The sequence below is a fragment of the Bos taurus genome, chromosome 24 (assembly GCF_002263795.3).
Source record: "Bos taurus isolate L1 Dominette 01449 registration number 42190680 breed Hereford chromosome 24, ARS-UCD2.0, whole genome shotgun sequence".
In the NCBI taxonomy this organism is placed as follows: Eukaryota; Metazoa; Chordata; class Mammalia; order Artiodactyla; family Bovidae; genus Bos; species Bos taurus.
The window spans coordinates 58,202,369-58,217,410 of record NC_037351.1 but is presented as its reverse complement, the minus strand read 5'-3'; the positions used below and the strand labels follow the sequence as shown (position 1 = coordinate 58,217,410).

The following is a 15,042-nucleotide window of genomic DNA, read 5'->3' as shown; positions in this document are numbered from 1 at the left end:
CCAAGAGGAGGAAGAGGTCCCCTGGCTCTGGATAAGCTGGGAGCCAATGTAGTTTTGAAAGGATTACAACACAGTACATCTTATGTGATTCTTTGATAATCAAAGCAAAGTCAAGATAAATCTCTTCACCGTTTCAAATGTGATTTCCCCAAATGAAAGAAATCTAAACATATGGCAAGAAGCTTTAAAATCTGTTAATGTGTGAATGCCATAATAAAAATGTAACTGGGCGTTGTGAACTGCCAGGCCGTGTTCTCTGAGAATCAAGGGGCTCTTGGGAGCCTGTCTTCTCCCTCTGCTGTGGAGCTGACTAAATCCGGCTGCGGGGACAACCTCTCCCAGACTGGCGATGGAATATTGAAGAAATGGCGCTACTTGCTAGGCTTAAATATCCTGGCAGAGGGTCTCAAAATGAGGTAATAGAAACACTGTGAAATGCAACAGAATATCTGATGACTGTAGAAGTTTGAATCCCAGTTCCCTTGACTGTGTGACCTCGGGCAAGTCAGCTGACCTGACTCTCTGTTTCTTTGGCTAAGTGAGAAGGGTCACCTCAGCTTATAAAACTCTTAGGAAGAGAATATCAGTAACATCGACCAAATACCTGGTCATGGTAAGGGCTGCAAAAATGGGAATTTTTACGTGATAAAGAAGGCCAGCCTCTACATTCAACCTAGTAACGATAAAGCAAGTCTGAGCTTCTAGTAATAGCATCTATAAAGGATTCAGTATATATATGTGTGTGTGTATATATATATATATATATATTCATCAATAAAGTGGCTTTCAGAGGGGAAAGCTAACAATTCAGCCCACCTTCATCTGTAAGCATACAAGTTTATTATCAAGCTGTTTGTTTCTTTTTTGCTGTTGTTTTCTGGGGTGCGTGTGTGTTTGCACCCTGCAGCACGTGGGGTCTTAGTTCCCCAACCAGGGATTGAACCCGCATTCCCTGCATGGAGGGCGGAGTCTTAACCGCTGGGAAGTCCCAAGCTGTTTGTTAATCTCAGTGCTAATCACTCCCTCTTATCTGGAACTAAAATGAGAGAACTACCTGCCCTTTGGACAGTATGTTTAAGCTTTTATTGTGACTGGTAACAGGTTGGGGGCTGGAATCTAATAGACAGCCTAGATGTAAAGAACATTAATTAGAAGACTCTTTACGGACAATTTTTCACAGCAAACAAGTTCAAACCAGAAGATGCTGCTTGAAAATCATGACTTTAGTCAAAGTTGAAAGGTACAAGAATAGTTAAGTATTTTGCACAAAGGAAATTTGTTGATGATCCAGTAGAACTGATGCCCATAGAACGCAGTTTCTTAAGGATTTTGTTTTGCTTCTTTGAGGGAGGCGGCCATCGTCATTGTCAGTTCAGCTGGGGGTTCCTTCCTTCATGCTGAGGACCTGGAGTGAAGAGTCCAAGTTAAAAAATATTAGAAAGAGTTAAGCAAATGTAGTTAGTGATGCTGAAGTCTAATACTAGAAAGTAAATCTATTCCCAACAAACCATCACTTGGGAGCTTGATAGACCTCCAGGTGACTCTGAGCACATTAATACTTAGAACCACAGCTGTCCCCCTAGAGGGAAATTAACTTCCTCTTTTTGGGGAGCCACATTATTTTCAGGTCTTTTTGGTATATCAGCTTACTTTATGTCCTGATGTGACCACACAGATGTAGTCACATATATATTTTCACAAAGTTTTCTGTATATTCACAAAGTTTTAAGAAAACTTTTCTTAAAAATGTGTCTGACTGAAAGGTAATTGATTTGTAACGTGTTAATTTCTGCGCTCTAGCAAAGTGATTCCGTTACACACCCATGTGCATTCCGTCTTCCTGCTCCTTTCCACCGCAGTTTGCCACAGGATGCTGAATGCGGTTCCCCGTGCTGTGCAGCGGCACCTGTGCTTCATCTGCTCTGTGCAGAACAGTTTGCCTCTGCTAATCCCAAACTCCCCATTCATCCGCCCCCCACCCCCTCCCACCCTCGGCAACTGCGAGTCTGCTCTCTTTGCCACTGTTTCTGCTTCACAGATAAGTGCATTTACACAGGTACAGTTTGACTAACATTGGAAATGGAAATGTGTTATTTCCAGGAATTTGCTACTAAAGTAGCAGCTGGGTGGGGGAATTGCTAGGGAACAGTGGAATCTTAATTGCTACTTTGCTTCTCTGGCAAAGCCTCATTCCACAAGTCAAAGCTAGCTCATGAATTACACAGCTACCCGTTATAAACCCGTGACTGTAAACGGCAGTCGTGTGGGCAACTTGGGAAGAGGAGCTAATGTGGGTTTCTGCCAGTTCTACAGTGCTTGTGGTTGGCTTGTTGTGGCTTCTGTTCAAATTAACTAAGACTGAAGAAAGGATGAGTAGCTTTGATTTTAAACTGCTTGTTTTGTTCCCATACAGCACCCTTTATCCACTGAGATGAGAAAACACTTTTCATCCAGATGAGAGCTTATTATACCTTCCAAGATTCTCCGGTAATTCGGGTTCCCCAACATCCAGACCAGCCATTTGTTCCTAATAAAGGAATTACTGAGATTCTCAGGCCAGTTATTACGTGCTCAGTGGCTCGATTGTTTTGACCAGGTGATAATGAAGCCAGGGCCTCAGGTTCAATTCCCACACAGGCCAATTAGCTTTGCTTTTCTCCAGGAGGCCAGGTTGCACTGTTAAGGGTCGCCCGCCTGCCTGAAGATGCTGCCACACATTTGTGATATGAGCCCCCGCTCACACAGGGGTCAGATGAGGTCAAGCACGTGGAAGTCCCCTGCGTTGGCTCAGAATATTGAATCTGCGAGCTCGGCTCAAGAGAACGGAAGTACAGTGACAATAAAAAGACGGATTGCGTAGCCTAAGAAAATCAAGGGCCTGGAAGCGGGAGAGGGTCCGTGGTTAGGGTAGGAGGGAACTGTATTTGAGGTGGGGGCCGGCTTCACTCTGCTCCTTCATATAAATGGTCAGGGTGATCAGAAGCTTTTTAGTATTCTCAATTGTATGTTGTTTTTACGATATTTGGAGCTACCTTTAGAGCATTTCACATATTAATAAATAAAGTTATTCCCTTTGCTGATCTGATGGAACAGTCAGAGCAGTCCCTTAAAGGTGAGGGCAGGGAATACCCTGGTGGTTCAGTGGTTAGAACTCTGCACTCGTAATGCAGCAGGTACAAGTTCCATCCCTGGTCCAGGAACTGAGATCCTGCATACTTCACGGTGAGGCCAAACTAAATTAAAATAGTACTAACTCAAAAAGAAAAAAAAATTTAAAGTGAGGGCAAATTTGTACATTTACTTTCTTTCCATAACACCCCTTGCAATGCATTCTCCAGGTGCCTGTCCCCATGTCAACCAAATAAGAGAAAAAATGCGAGGCTGAAAAAGAAGAAGAAGAAAAAAAAGAGCTGGGTCCAGATTACAAAAGGAACCCAAAGACCAGCCTCAACCTTCACTGAAACTCAGGACAAACCACAGCCACCTCCAGGATTATGGATTAGATTCTGTAGCTGAGCTGAACCCTGTTTCATGTTACGGAAGCCATAAGGGGAAAATTCCATGAACTTTTGTGAGAAGGGTAGAGTTAAAAGATATAGGTTTAACCTTGAAAAACTATTGGCCTTCATTGCTAATAAAGTTCTGGATCCTGTTGGCCATGATATACTAGTCTAGGTTCAGTGTGCATTTATACAAATCTTTTCCTGAATCAAGTAAATATCTTTGTCATGAAACAGGAAGATGCTCAGTTGTAACTCCAGGTCTGGGAGGTTTGGCAACAGGACTTGATGCCTTATTACTAAAATGGGAGAGGGGAGCATGAGGATAGTTTTTAATTTTAAGAAAAGTCCTGCTGTTAATTCTGATAATGCTTGGCTGAATTATTAAACTTCTTTCTAACACTGAGAGATATAAGGATTTCTAATAGAATGATTCTCTTGGTACTTCCTCTGTGTAAGATAATTGTAGGATGTTTTCAATTTTCATATCAACATACTTTCACTGAGGTGGAGTTTCTAAAGCAAGAGAAGTGATCAACCGTTTTGGTCTCTGCAAAGACTAACCAGTGAATTTGTCTTTCATGCTGCTGGGAAATAAGTCCAAAAGAAGGGGACCAGTGTGTGCAATAGCTAGTTATTCAGTCTGACGTAGAATTAAATAAGATGGGCTTTCTGAAACTAAAAAGAGGAACAGAGCGTAAAGAGATGTAACGGAAAGCAGGGCCTGATTAGAAAAAGATGACTTCTTCAGCTCACACTGCAATACTGATAAATATCGTCCCCTTAAAACAGCCACCCTCTGTAACTGCCCACCCACTCTATCCTATAGTTTTGCCACTCAAAGACCTTTTTGGAGCTGCTGCTGCTGCTGCTAAGTCACTTCAGTCGTGTCCGACTCTGTGCGACCCCATAGACGGCAGCCCACCAGGCTCCCCCGTCCCTGGGATTCTCCAGGCAAGAACACTGGAGTGGGTTGCCATTTCCTTCTCCAGGGGGTCTTCCCAACCCAGGGATCAAACCCGAGTCTCCTGGGTCTCCTGCATTGGCAGGCGGCTTCTTTACCACTAAGACACCTGGGCAGCCGGGGTGTGGAGAGGTGGTATTCTATGAATGCTCTGTGAGGGTAAGTCCATTTCCATGTTTGCTATTTTAGAGGGTTTTATGGTGGTGATCATGGTTAGTCTTCTGACCAAGGAGAAGGCCCTGCTGTTGGATATCTACCCATGGGAAGTCCAGCAAAGCACTTGACCAAGAATAGCCCAGGTCAGCCAGGGCCCAAGAGGTCAATCACAAATCCCCAGAACCCTCAGAGCCACACAATTCATTAGCAGACATGGGAGCTTATATAACACCAGTGTGGACCAGAGAATCAGTTCCTCGGGGCTCTGCACAAAGTTGGTACTTATTTCTGTATCAGTTGATGTAATCCAGATTTTCTTTCTGAAAAGACTAGAGGAGACTTTCTCTCTAGGTGCTTAATGCAACAAATAAACTTTTTTTGTTTGCATTCAGCACAGAGAACCCACAGTAGACTGACACAGAAAGGCTGTAAGAGACCAGCCAAGGCCTAGCCACACCAGCCCGGAGCCTCTGTTAAGGAGCCATCAGTCAGAGGTAACCACGTGAGAGCTCCCCAAGGTCTGCGAGGGAAGTACGATGTTATTTTCGCCAGAAGCAGCAAGAGGGAAGGCTGCCACTGCCTCCCACACCCTTCATCTCTAGGATCAGCAGGGACCATTCCCCCCTCGAACAGCATCGGACTGTCCAAGGCAGACCCCACGGGCTTTTCCCGTGAAAGGGTGCATGACCGGCCTCCGAGTTTCCTCACCTTTAAAACGGAGAGACGAAGAGAGCCTTCCTGAATCTCCCTCCTAAGACTGCTGTGAGCATCCACCCGAGGAAATGGGTAGAGGTAAGCTCTTGGATTATGGAAAATACTTACTGACCTAGTGGTTATTATTCGTTTTAATTTTTTATTGGAGTAGAGTTTATTTACAATGTTGTGTTAGTTTGGCTATTATTATTAGGAGGATTTCAATGATTACTTTTGCCTTTTGTCATAAATTTCAGGGAAACTTCTTAAAAGTTAACAAGACATCTCATTTTCAGTTGCCCCGCTTTTTTCCTATAAATTTTATTTTCTCTTTCATCTTGTTTACTGTCTTTGTACCTAACAGTGCCAGTTTGCTATAAATGTTTCCCTCTGTCCTCTGTAAAATCACATACAGAATGGATTAGTTGACCTGAGATATTTTCACCAAGTTTTAAAATATTCGGATGAGACCCAAACTAGGTAAATTTGGAACAAATATGAAGGGGTACTGGCTTGCATCAGAAGTAGCAAACGAGAATGCTCTCTTGTAAAAGCTCTTCCACTAGTGTTCATCAAAGAATAAACATATATTGGGACTTCCTTAGTGGCCCGGGGGTTAAGAATCCGTCTTCAAATGCATGGGTCGAGGGATCAATCCCTGGTCAGGGAACTAGATCCCACATGCTGAGGCTAAAAGTTCACATGCCTCACCTACAGACCCTGCGCACTGCATCTAAAGAGGTCTGAAACGAAGACCGAAGGGCCTGGGTGCGGCGGCTCAGAGCCAGCGCAGCCAAATAAATGAACCTTTAAAGTACATACACATGAACAAACATATCTATAGCTGCACAGGGATCAACTCAAATAATCTATGGCCTCACGATCAAAATATTGGGGAAGGATGTGGTAAATTTAAAAACCCTACCAATGCACAATTGCTAACAAAACTCCTAAACAGGAATTCGATGTCTTAGGAGGAAAGATAATTGATGACGTCAGAAAGAAAAGCTAGCATGGGGACTGGCCACGCATCCTCTGAGTGTGTACAGCATCTGCCTGCAGGAGCCACCATGAAGAGCAGCTCTGTTCTTCCCTGCAAAAAAACTTCCCCTCTTCCAATTTCCCCATGCGCCTTCCACCCCTGCCCCAGCCCACCTCTCCCGACCTCCACCTCCCCAGTATGTTCACTGTACCCTTGAGTCTCGAACCTGTGTCTTTGAAGTTGCTGACGTCCTCGGAATCCCAGGCAGGCTGGTGAATGCTCAGGGGCTCCCATGGAGGCATCTGGTGGCCTCGGGCCCCCTTTGCTTGTAGGAGGCTTAGCAAGTTCCTTGTCGCTTCTTCCCACTGGGCATACTCCCTCAGCTGCTCCTTCAGGCTCTCCTCCTCATGAAGTTGTGGGGACTCTGCCACACTCTTTTTTCCCATTAAGTGTCCTGTTCAAAAGCAGAATGGAGAAGGAAATGGCACCCCACTCCAGTGTTCTTGCCTGGAGAATCCCAGGGACGGGGGAGCCTGGTGGGGTGCCGTCTACGGGGTCACACAGAGTTGGACATGACTGAGTGACTTCATTTTCACTTTTCACTTTCATGCATTGGAGAAGGAAATGGCAACCCACTCCAGTGTTCTTGCCCAGAGAATCTCAGTGACAGAGGAGCCTGGTGGGCTGCCGTCTATGGGGTCGCACAGTCAGACATGACTGAAGTGACTTAGCAGCAGCAGCAGCAGCAAAAGCAGAAACCATACACAGCCAATATTTTATAATAACTAGAAATGAAGTATAACCTTTAAAATTATGAATCATTATCTTGTACACCTGTAACTTACAAAACATTGGATGTCAATTATACCCCAGTTTTAAAAAAGGATGTTCAATGCCACATTCATAAAAAATAAAATAAGCATATACTCTGGGTCAAAAAAAAAAAATCAAAACAACAAAACCCAAAACAGCATGCCACTAATTTAACCCAGGGGAATGAATGAACGAGAAATTTAAAAAGGCACCGACTGTGTTTGTGCTTCTTCCTCCTAAATGCAATATAAATTGCACTTTATTAGTAGGAGGAGTTAGTTTGTAAACAACAGACAGATTTTGCTCCCAGCTCAAAATCCCTAATGAATGGACAGAATTCAGAACCGAAACTCAGGAGCCCTGGGTCTGGTCCCTCTGCTCGCTAGCCAGGTGACCTCTCATTTTGCACCCCCAGCCTTCAATTTTATCAACCATAAAATGAACATGTTGGGTCACATGACATCGAAGGAACCTTCCATATCTAAAATTCTATCACCAGTTCTGTGTGCATAGAATTCTATTCCCAGCTAAAGGATGGCATCTGAACATCTTCCCCAGTCAATTTTGAATTTCTCCTGAAAAGTCTCCATGCTCTTCTTTGTATGATTAAAAAGGTGTTGCTTTCCTCTTATCTGTACCAAAGGAATTTTTCATTTAAACTTTCTTAGAATTTTAGCTGAGACTGAACCTAAAATTGTACCTAGAAATTACAGTTTGTAATGAAAAATAAATTGAAGACAAGTTCTGGCCAATGCGTTTCAGCCACCGAGATGCAGTATTTTTCTCTTGGAGGTTAAAATGGTCACAAAAGTCTATCAGGAGCTCCAGAGACAAGCATTTGCCATAAAAACAAATAAAAGTTGGTATGCAGGAGGCCAAACCACGAAAAACATAAAAATTCATGTACGCAAATGGGGATAGCCATAGGATCAGAAGGGGATGAAATTTAATGACTGCATTCCTAACACTTTAGCCCATGGCTTAAATATACTCACATTATCTTATTTACTTTCTTCGGTTGATTTTCCTCATTTCTCTGTAATTGGATTTGTTGTTGTTTAATTGCTAAGTTGTGTCCAACTCTTCTGCGACCCATGGACTCTAGCCCGCCAGGCTCCTCTGTCCACAGGATTTCCCAGGCAAGGATACTGGGTTGCCATTTCCTTCTCCAGGGGATCTTTCTGATCCAGGAATCTAACTTGAGTCTCCTGCATTGCAGGTGGATTCTTTACCACTGAGTCACCAGGAAGTCTGAGTAATTGAGTTTTAGAACACTTTTAATTTCTCACAGTAATAAAACTATGGTGCATTTGATTTAAAGTTCACAAGGAAAGAGCTCTTTGTGGCTTTAGTGTTGACTGGCATTAGAAGTATGTAAGGCAAAGGCCGTGAAAAAGGTTATTGATAGACCCCGAGACCACGTGAAATGGAACGAGGCTCCTTCCTAACAGCTCTGTCTACCAAGAAAGAAGCCCAGACCGTGACTTTATTGCTTGCGTGTGTGATGTACAGTCCACAGGATGTTTCAATGCGGACTACTTCATTTGACCCGCACCCCAATCAATTTGATGAAAATGAGACTTGCCACAGGTTGCACACATGCAAGGAAAGATTCTGGATTCAAATCAGCTCACAGTCCAGACTCTACAGTATTACACTGCTTTCCAAGTGTCTTTGAACTTCCTAAGAACGTAAGGCAGTTAGAAATCATTCTGGGGCTTGGAAATAAGGATGAGGTTTACAAAAGGCTTTCTAATGTCATCAAAAGGAATGGCGATCATATATCACTATGTCATGACTCATTATGTGACTCAGAAAAATTAATTCTGTGCGCATTGGGAAGCCTGAAAATGAGGTTTCCCTGCATTGCAGTGTGAGCTTTGCCAAGTCGCTTAGGGCCTGACACGTCACACAATTTTAAGACTCGATTGAGGATACTGTCCCAACTGAAGGATTGGAATCTTGAAAGGCTGGCTCCCCACTTATCTGCTTGGTGAACTTGGTGTCCAGACATGCACTAAATAACCTTGCCTTTAGCCATCAAAATGATTATGTTGCACAACTTCCCAGGAAGTAGCAAGTCACTTGGCTTTATTACTATGGAGGAAATTGAATCATGATAATGGGAAAGCAGGATTAGAATCTGATGCTCCCAATGATGACCTCAGTTGCTCTTGCTCTTGGTCATTGCCTGTCATCTAGTTAGGATGCTGGAACTGAAGCGGAGGGACGATGGAGATGTTTTTACAAAGAAGGACTTCATTTTTGTCATGCTTGAGTAATTTTGTGACTTTTCTACAATGGAAGGCTAACGTAGGCCTCCACTCTGTGGGTGATTTAACATAGACTCTTGGGACCTTGGGGGCTTCCAGGGTGGCTCAGTGGTAAAGAATCCGCCTGCCGATGCAGGAGACACAGGAGATTCAGGTTCCATCCCTGGGTCAGGGGAGGAGGAAATGGCAACCCACTTCAATATTCTTGGCTGGGAAATCCCCTGGACAGAGGAGCCTGGCAGGCTACAGTTCATGGGGTTGCAAAGAGTCAGACATGACGGAGCCTAGCGCATAGCTACACATAGCTATGGGGACCCTGTACTGAATTTCAGTATTTGCCATTTTGGTGGGTGGGTGCTCAGACTCCCTTCCCTAGACCACAGACTTTTGTCTTTTTCTAAGGAAAGTGCACCACCTATAACATTCCAGAGAAGCACACATCCCCTGGGTCCTAAGGCACTACTTACTTAGCTAGCGACCATCAACCAAATAATTGTCTCCATGACAACGTGGATGATATGCCCACTTCCATCTCTTCTCCCATCATCATTTGTTATGTGTCCATATCACATTAATGGAGATCTCAGCACAGACAAAAGACAGGCACTAGAAAAAATAAACCCTCGCTGGGGTGGGGGTGGGTTTTGTCCTTTTTTATCACTTAAAAATATCACTAAAATGGCAGGTTTGCAAGAGAAAAGAATTTTCTTGAACTGCAAACTTGAAGATTATCCTAACTTCAGACAATATCTATTAAGACAAAGTGTTGAGTATAAGAGCTGGTTTTTCTTTCTTGTTTTGGCGGGGGGGGGTGGAATGCTTCAGCCATGTCTCCCAGTGACTGGTGCAGCACAGTTATGTAAACCATTCTGCAGCTGAGCACTGGCGTTTGGAATGGAGCCTTCCACGGCACGCTTCACACCAGAGTCAGAACGACGACCAGAAACACTGCACGGGCGCACAGGGGAGAGGCCCCGCGTTAGTGCTGACCTGTATTTGCATCACACACAAAACTTTTCCATGAAGATCAAGCCAGCTAAGAACTGGTTAAGTTTTCAGTCTGCTAACTTCTTTTCCACGGCCACATCACGTTCCTCTCAGCTGGAAGAAGCAAATCACTTAACAAACCTGCAAATTTGTGCTGACAGCTTCTTCATGGCCAGCGATATGTGGCTTTCGTTTGCTTTAATTAAAACCAAACTGCGTGTCTTCAGTGATTGAGGAGGACAGGCATTCACTTAGAGCGGAAAGCTCAGTTTAAAACCTAGCGTGGTGTTCATGCTTGTGAGTGCTCACAGGCCAATAGAGGGCACGTCCTCCCAAAGCAAACTCCTTCGCCACTGCAGAAAAAAGTTGAGTCACTTTCAACTCAAATGTGATGCTCTGCATCACCTCCCTCTTTCCCTTCATCAACTCTGCACAACTCTGAAAAAGGAAAATGAGCATGTTTGCAAGCACATAAGAGAATAAGACAATTTGGGGTGCCACTGGTCGGTACACTTTGGAGCTGGGAACAAATATATGGATACCAAGAGGGAAAGAGAGGGCGGGAGGACTGAGAGCTGCGGATGAACACGTAAACACTGTTGACATTGTGTACAAAATAAATAACTAATGAGAACATGCTGTGAAGCACAGAGAACTCCACTTAAGGCACTGTGGTGACCGGAATGGGAAGGAAACCCAAAAGGAAGGGGGTAAATGCACACTACAGCTGACTCACTTTGTTGTACAGCAGAAACCAAGACAGCTTCGTAAAGCAACTATAGTCCAAGAAAAATTCGAAGGACACTGTTATTTATTTATTTATTTGTATGTATTTGGCTGTACCGGGTCTTGGTTGTGCCATGTGGGACCTTGCTCCCTGACCAGGGATGGAACCCTGGACCCTAAGTTGAGAGCACGGAATCATCACCACTCGACCACTAGGGAAGTCCCCAGAATTAATCTTTAAAAAGAAACAACTTAACTCTAGCTTTCCCGCTAAGCTCTCTTGTTCTGCTTTTGGTCTTCAAGGGTTACCTAACGATGAGCCTTTTTGGTACAAACACATGTATAAGCAAAAAGAGGCTAGAAATCTGGAGGTTTCCACCTTCTCAGCCCGTTGGCTGCTGGCCAGACTAGGCAATGGCCACTTGATCTAAACTCCCAGGAGTCCTTTTTAAGTATTGATAAGGACAGAGTAAAGGGACAAAATAGGTAATTAAGTAGTTAACCCCACTAGGGGATTTTAAGTAGGAAAAATATGGGAGACCCCTGTAAGTTCACAATTACTCAAGAGAGCAGGTTTGCGTAATGACACAACCAAGCAGGCTTGCTTACAACAAAACATGGAACAGAAGTATGAGACATGTCCCTAAACAACAAATCAATGGTGGCGTGAGACCTACATCCTGCCAGTGAGCTCAGTAACTTAATGGTCCCTAGGACGTGCTCTCTGGACACACAGAAAACAACAGTTTGTAGACCTAGTTTGACCACATAGGGACCACAGAACTGCCCCGCCCAACCTGTAGGATGAGCTGATGGTGGAAGCATGACCCTCTACTCAAAGCAAAGAAGTTCTTCTCTCCCTCCCTGTTTTTCATTTGACCATGAAACCATAGCCCAGTAAGGTCTCAGGGTGCAGCATTTCTCACCGGCCAACTTGTCAACCTCACAAGCATCCTTTTACAATAAATCACTTCTTATCCATCTCTTTGCCTCTCCCTGAATTCTTTTCTGCACTAAGACATAAAGGGCCTATAGAACCAGAGCTCTTCAGAACCCCTCAAACACACCCAGATGTTTCCGTATCAATTCTAGGTTTGGCTTCTTCAATACCTTCCGAGTGTCCTTCTCTCTGGATGTGCAAGGCTTTTCACTCATTCCAATCTTTCCTTTCTATACCCCGGCTCCTGGGCTTCGCTGTCTTTCAAAGATGACAAATACTTTCCTGTCTGGGGTTGAGGACTTGGCAAATGATTCCTTAAGTAGTCATGAAAACTGCGCGATTGCAACCCAGAGCTCTCCGCTTCTCTGCGGGGAAACCCACACAAGGCACCAGATCTGAGCGCCTGAAGTTCTAACCTCACGCCCGCCACATAAATGCATCTTAGTCTTCACACAGAAATGCTGTAACTCCTCTAACAGTTGAATTAGCAGGTATCTTTCCAACACACCCTCCCACCTCTCCTAAGTAGATGACTAAGGAAATCGTGAAACACACACGCCGCCTGACATCTCTCTAGGGATCGACTGGCTTCCGGGGAAATGCTGGGTTATTGTAGCTGGCTGTGGGATAGAGGGGAGGTGGCCGAGGAAGCCGAATGCTTTGTATTATTTGCCAGAGCCTCTGCTCCGCACGGCAGAGGGCTCCGGGGTGATGTAGAAGCGGCGGGGTCGCTCCGGGCGGCCCGGGAAGGCAGCGAGCGCGCGCTCCGCGGCCGGGCGTCCAACCCGCCGCGGTGCCGGGCCGGGACCAGCACACCTAAAAGCCAGGAGAGCGGGACTTACAGGCGGAGGGGCAGGGAGAAGGAGCGAGGTTAGAGGGCGAGAGAGGCGGAGGAAATCGGGACTCTGGGGACAGAGACGCGGGATCCGCGTGGAGACCGGGCGATTCCCCGAGCGCGGAGCCTGCTGGATGGAAAGAGGGAAAGGAGGCAAAAGGGCAGAGAAAAGAAAATCGCTTCAAGGCAAACAAAACAAAACAAAACAAAACAAAAAACCTGAGGAAATTCAGGCGGGCTCCAAACCGAGATGGGATTCAAGCGCTGAGCGGATCTGAAAGGCGGGGTGGGCGCCGCGCCCCAGGCCCACACCTGTAGCTTTGTGAGGCGCAAAGGCGCAGCCGCTGGGCTGGCCCAGGGCTCCGGGACGCCCTGGGGACCCGGATCCCCAAAGTTGTTCGGAGAGAGAACCATGCCAGACAGGGTTGGGATTAGGTGGATAAAGGATGCTGCAGGGAGATGCCCACGGAGGGTTACCTCTGGGATTTGGGAGAGCTGTGTGCTGGGTGGGTGTCCTGGGGAGGACAGAAGACAGCGGCAAGGACCGACGGCCTCCCTGGATGCTGAAGGGCAGGGTGGGCGTTTGGGTCGAAAGGTCGGAGCAAACCCAGCCCCCCAAGGCCGAGCCGCAGGAACGCCGGGAGATGCGGAGACGCGCGCCGGCTGCGGGCTGGCCCCGCCGGGACTCGAGCGCGCGGGACACTCACCGACAGCCCAGTGGTTGCCGCGCGTGTACATCTTGGCCAGCGCGCCTCCTCTGCCAGCCGTCACCGGGGCGGCCCATCCCCGGGGCGCCAGGCAGAGGACCAGCGCCAGCAGGACGAGCGGGACCTCGCGGCCGCGCATGGTCCCGGCGGAAAGCGCCCGGAGCGCCGTGGCTAGGCTGGGTGGAGAGCGCGTTCTGCCCGCGGAGGCACGCCTGGGACCCGGAGCTCGGAGGAGCGCCGCCACCGCCGCCGCCCGCCTCTGCTCCGGCCGCCGCCGCGCCGGGGCTTTATATGCAAGCCCGGGCGGGCGGGGGAGGCGGGGGGGGTGGCTCCTCCGCCGCGGCCCCGAGCGCTCTGACGTCTCCCTGTGGCGAGAGCCAGGGCGCTGGACCGCGGTATCCGAAAACCATCCATCTTCCCGCCCAGGGGTGAAAAAGCCGGGTGTACCCCGCGCGCCTCTCTCTTTCCCGGGTAGAGCCGCCCGTCACCCCACACTGGACTCCTTTCCACCCTCGACGCCGTCGCTCGAACACTATGTAGTGAACCCCTCCTTTCGCTGCTCGGCCAGGGCGCCTCCTGGCTAGCTGCCTTCGGATCCAGCAAGGGGGAGCAAGGACGCGGCCGCCTGACCCCCGGGGAGAGGGGCGCGGCGGAGCGCGGGTTGTAGAGAGGGATGAACACGGAGGATGGATGTTTTTAGGCCGGGCTTTGCTGGAGGGGATTGGAGCCCGAATTGCAAAGCACTTGTGATTCTCAGACCTTTCCGCTCTGGGGACCACCTCCCTCCTCGCGTCCCAGCCCACGAAACTTTCGCCTTCCTCCTGCAGAGCGCCCCTAACCCCCGCCGCTTCACCACCTCCAGCAAATACCCTCACCCAACCTGGGTTTTCCGTCCCCGCCCCTGAGGTGCAATGGAAGCTGGAGCGGGAAAGACGTGTAATGTGATGGAACCAGCAACAGTTTTACCACCCTCCTGGTTCCCTTCCTCAGCGTCCGCGTAATGGAAGAAGCTTTTATGCCGGTTTCCCTAGGCTGCGCCCACCAGACGGCGCAAACTGTCCCTCAACTGCTGTTGACACACTCCTCTGGGGCTGGGCATCTTTGCTCTGTTCCTTCAGTTCTCGGAGATGAGGAAGGGCCACCGGCTCAACTCCCCAGATTCTCAATGCCATGGATACAAAGCGGGTGGGCGCCATAGCCATGCCGCAGTGACTGGAAGCGGGGAGGATGCTGTTGCCCACGATTCGGCTGCCAGAGCTGGGGGTGTGTTGCTGCGCTCCCGCGTGCCTGTTCCTCTCCAAGTGCTGGTGAATCACTCGCTGGTGGGTCCCTGCTGGTGTTCCGGGTCAGTACTGGCTGTTGATACCAATTAAGTTGAAATCATACCTTCTTCTCTATCTGGTGGCCCAATGCACCTGAGCCAGTCTCAGATGGTGGCATGTGCATGTCGCATGACTGAGTGTTCT

General features: G+C 47.5%; 1 protein-coding gene across 1 annotated transcript; it reads right to left on the bottom strand.

The window, feature by feature from the left end:
- Positions 1 to 1,205: 1,205 nt before the first annotated feature.
- On the bottom strand, positions 1,206 to 13,842 carry GRP (gastrin releasing peptide). Its single transcript, NM_001101239.1, is given in 3 exon segments — positions 1,206 to 1,405; positions 6,522 to 6,749; positions 13,577 to 13,842. Coding segments are annotated over 3 exon segments (405 nt in total). The 5' UTR covers positions 13,716 to 13,842; the 3' UTR covers positions 1,206 to 1,367.
- Positions 13,843 to 15,042: the final 1,200 nt, after the last annotated feature.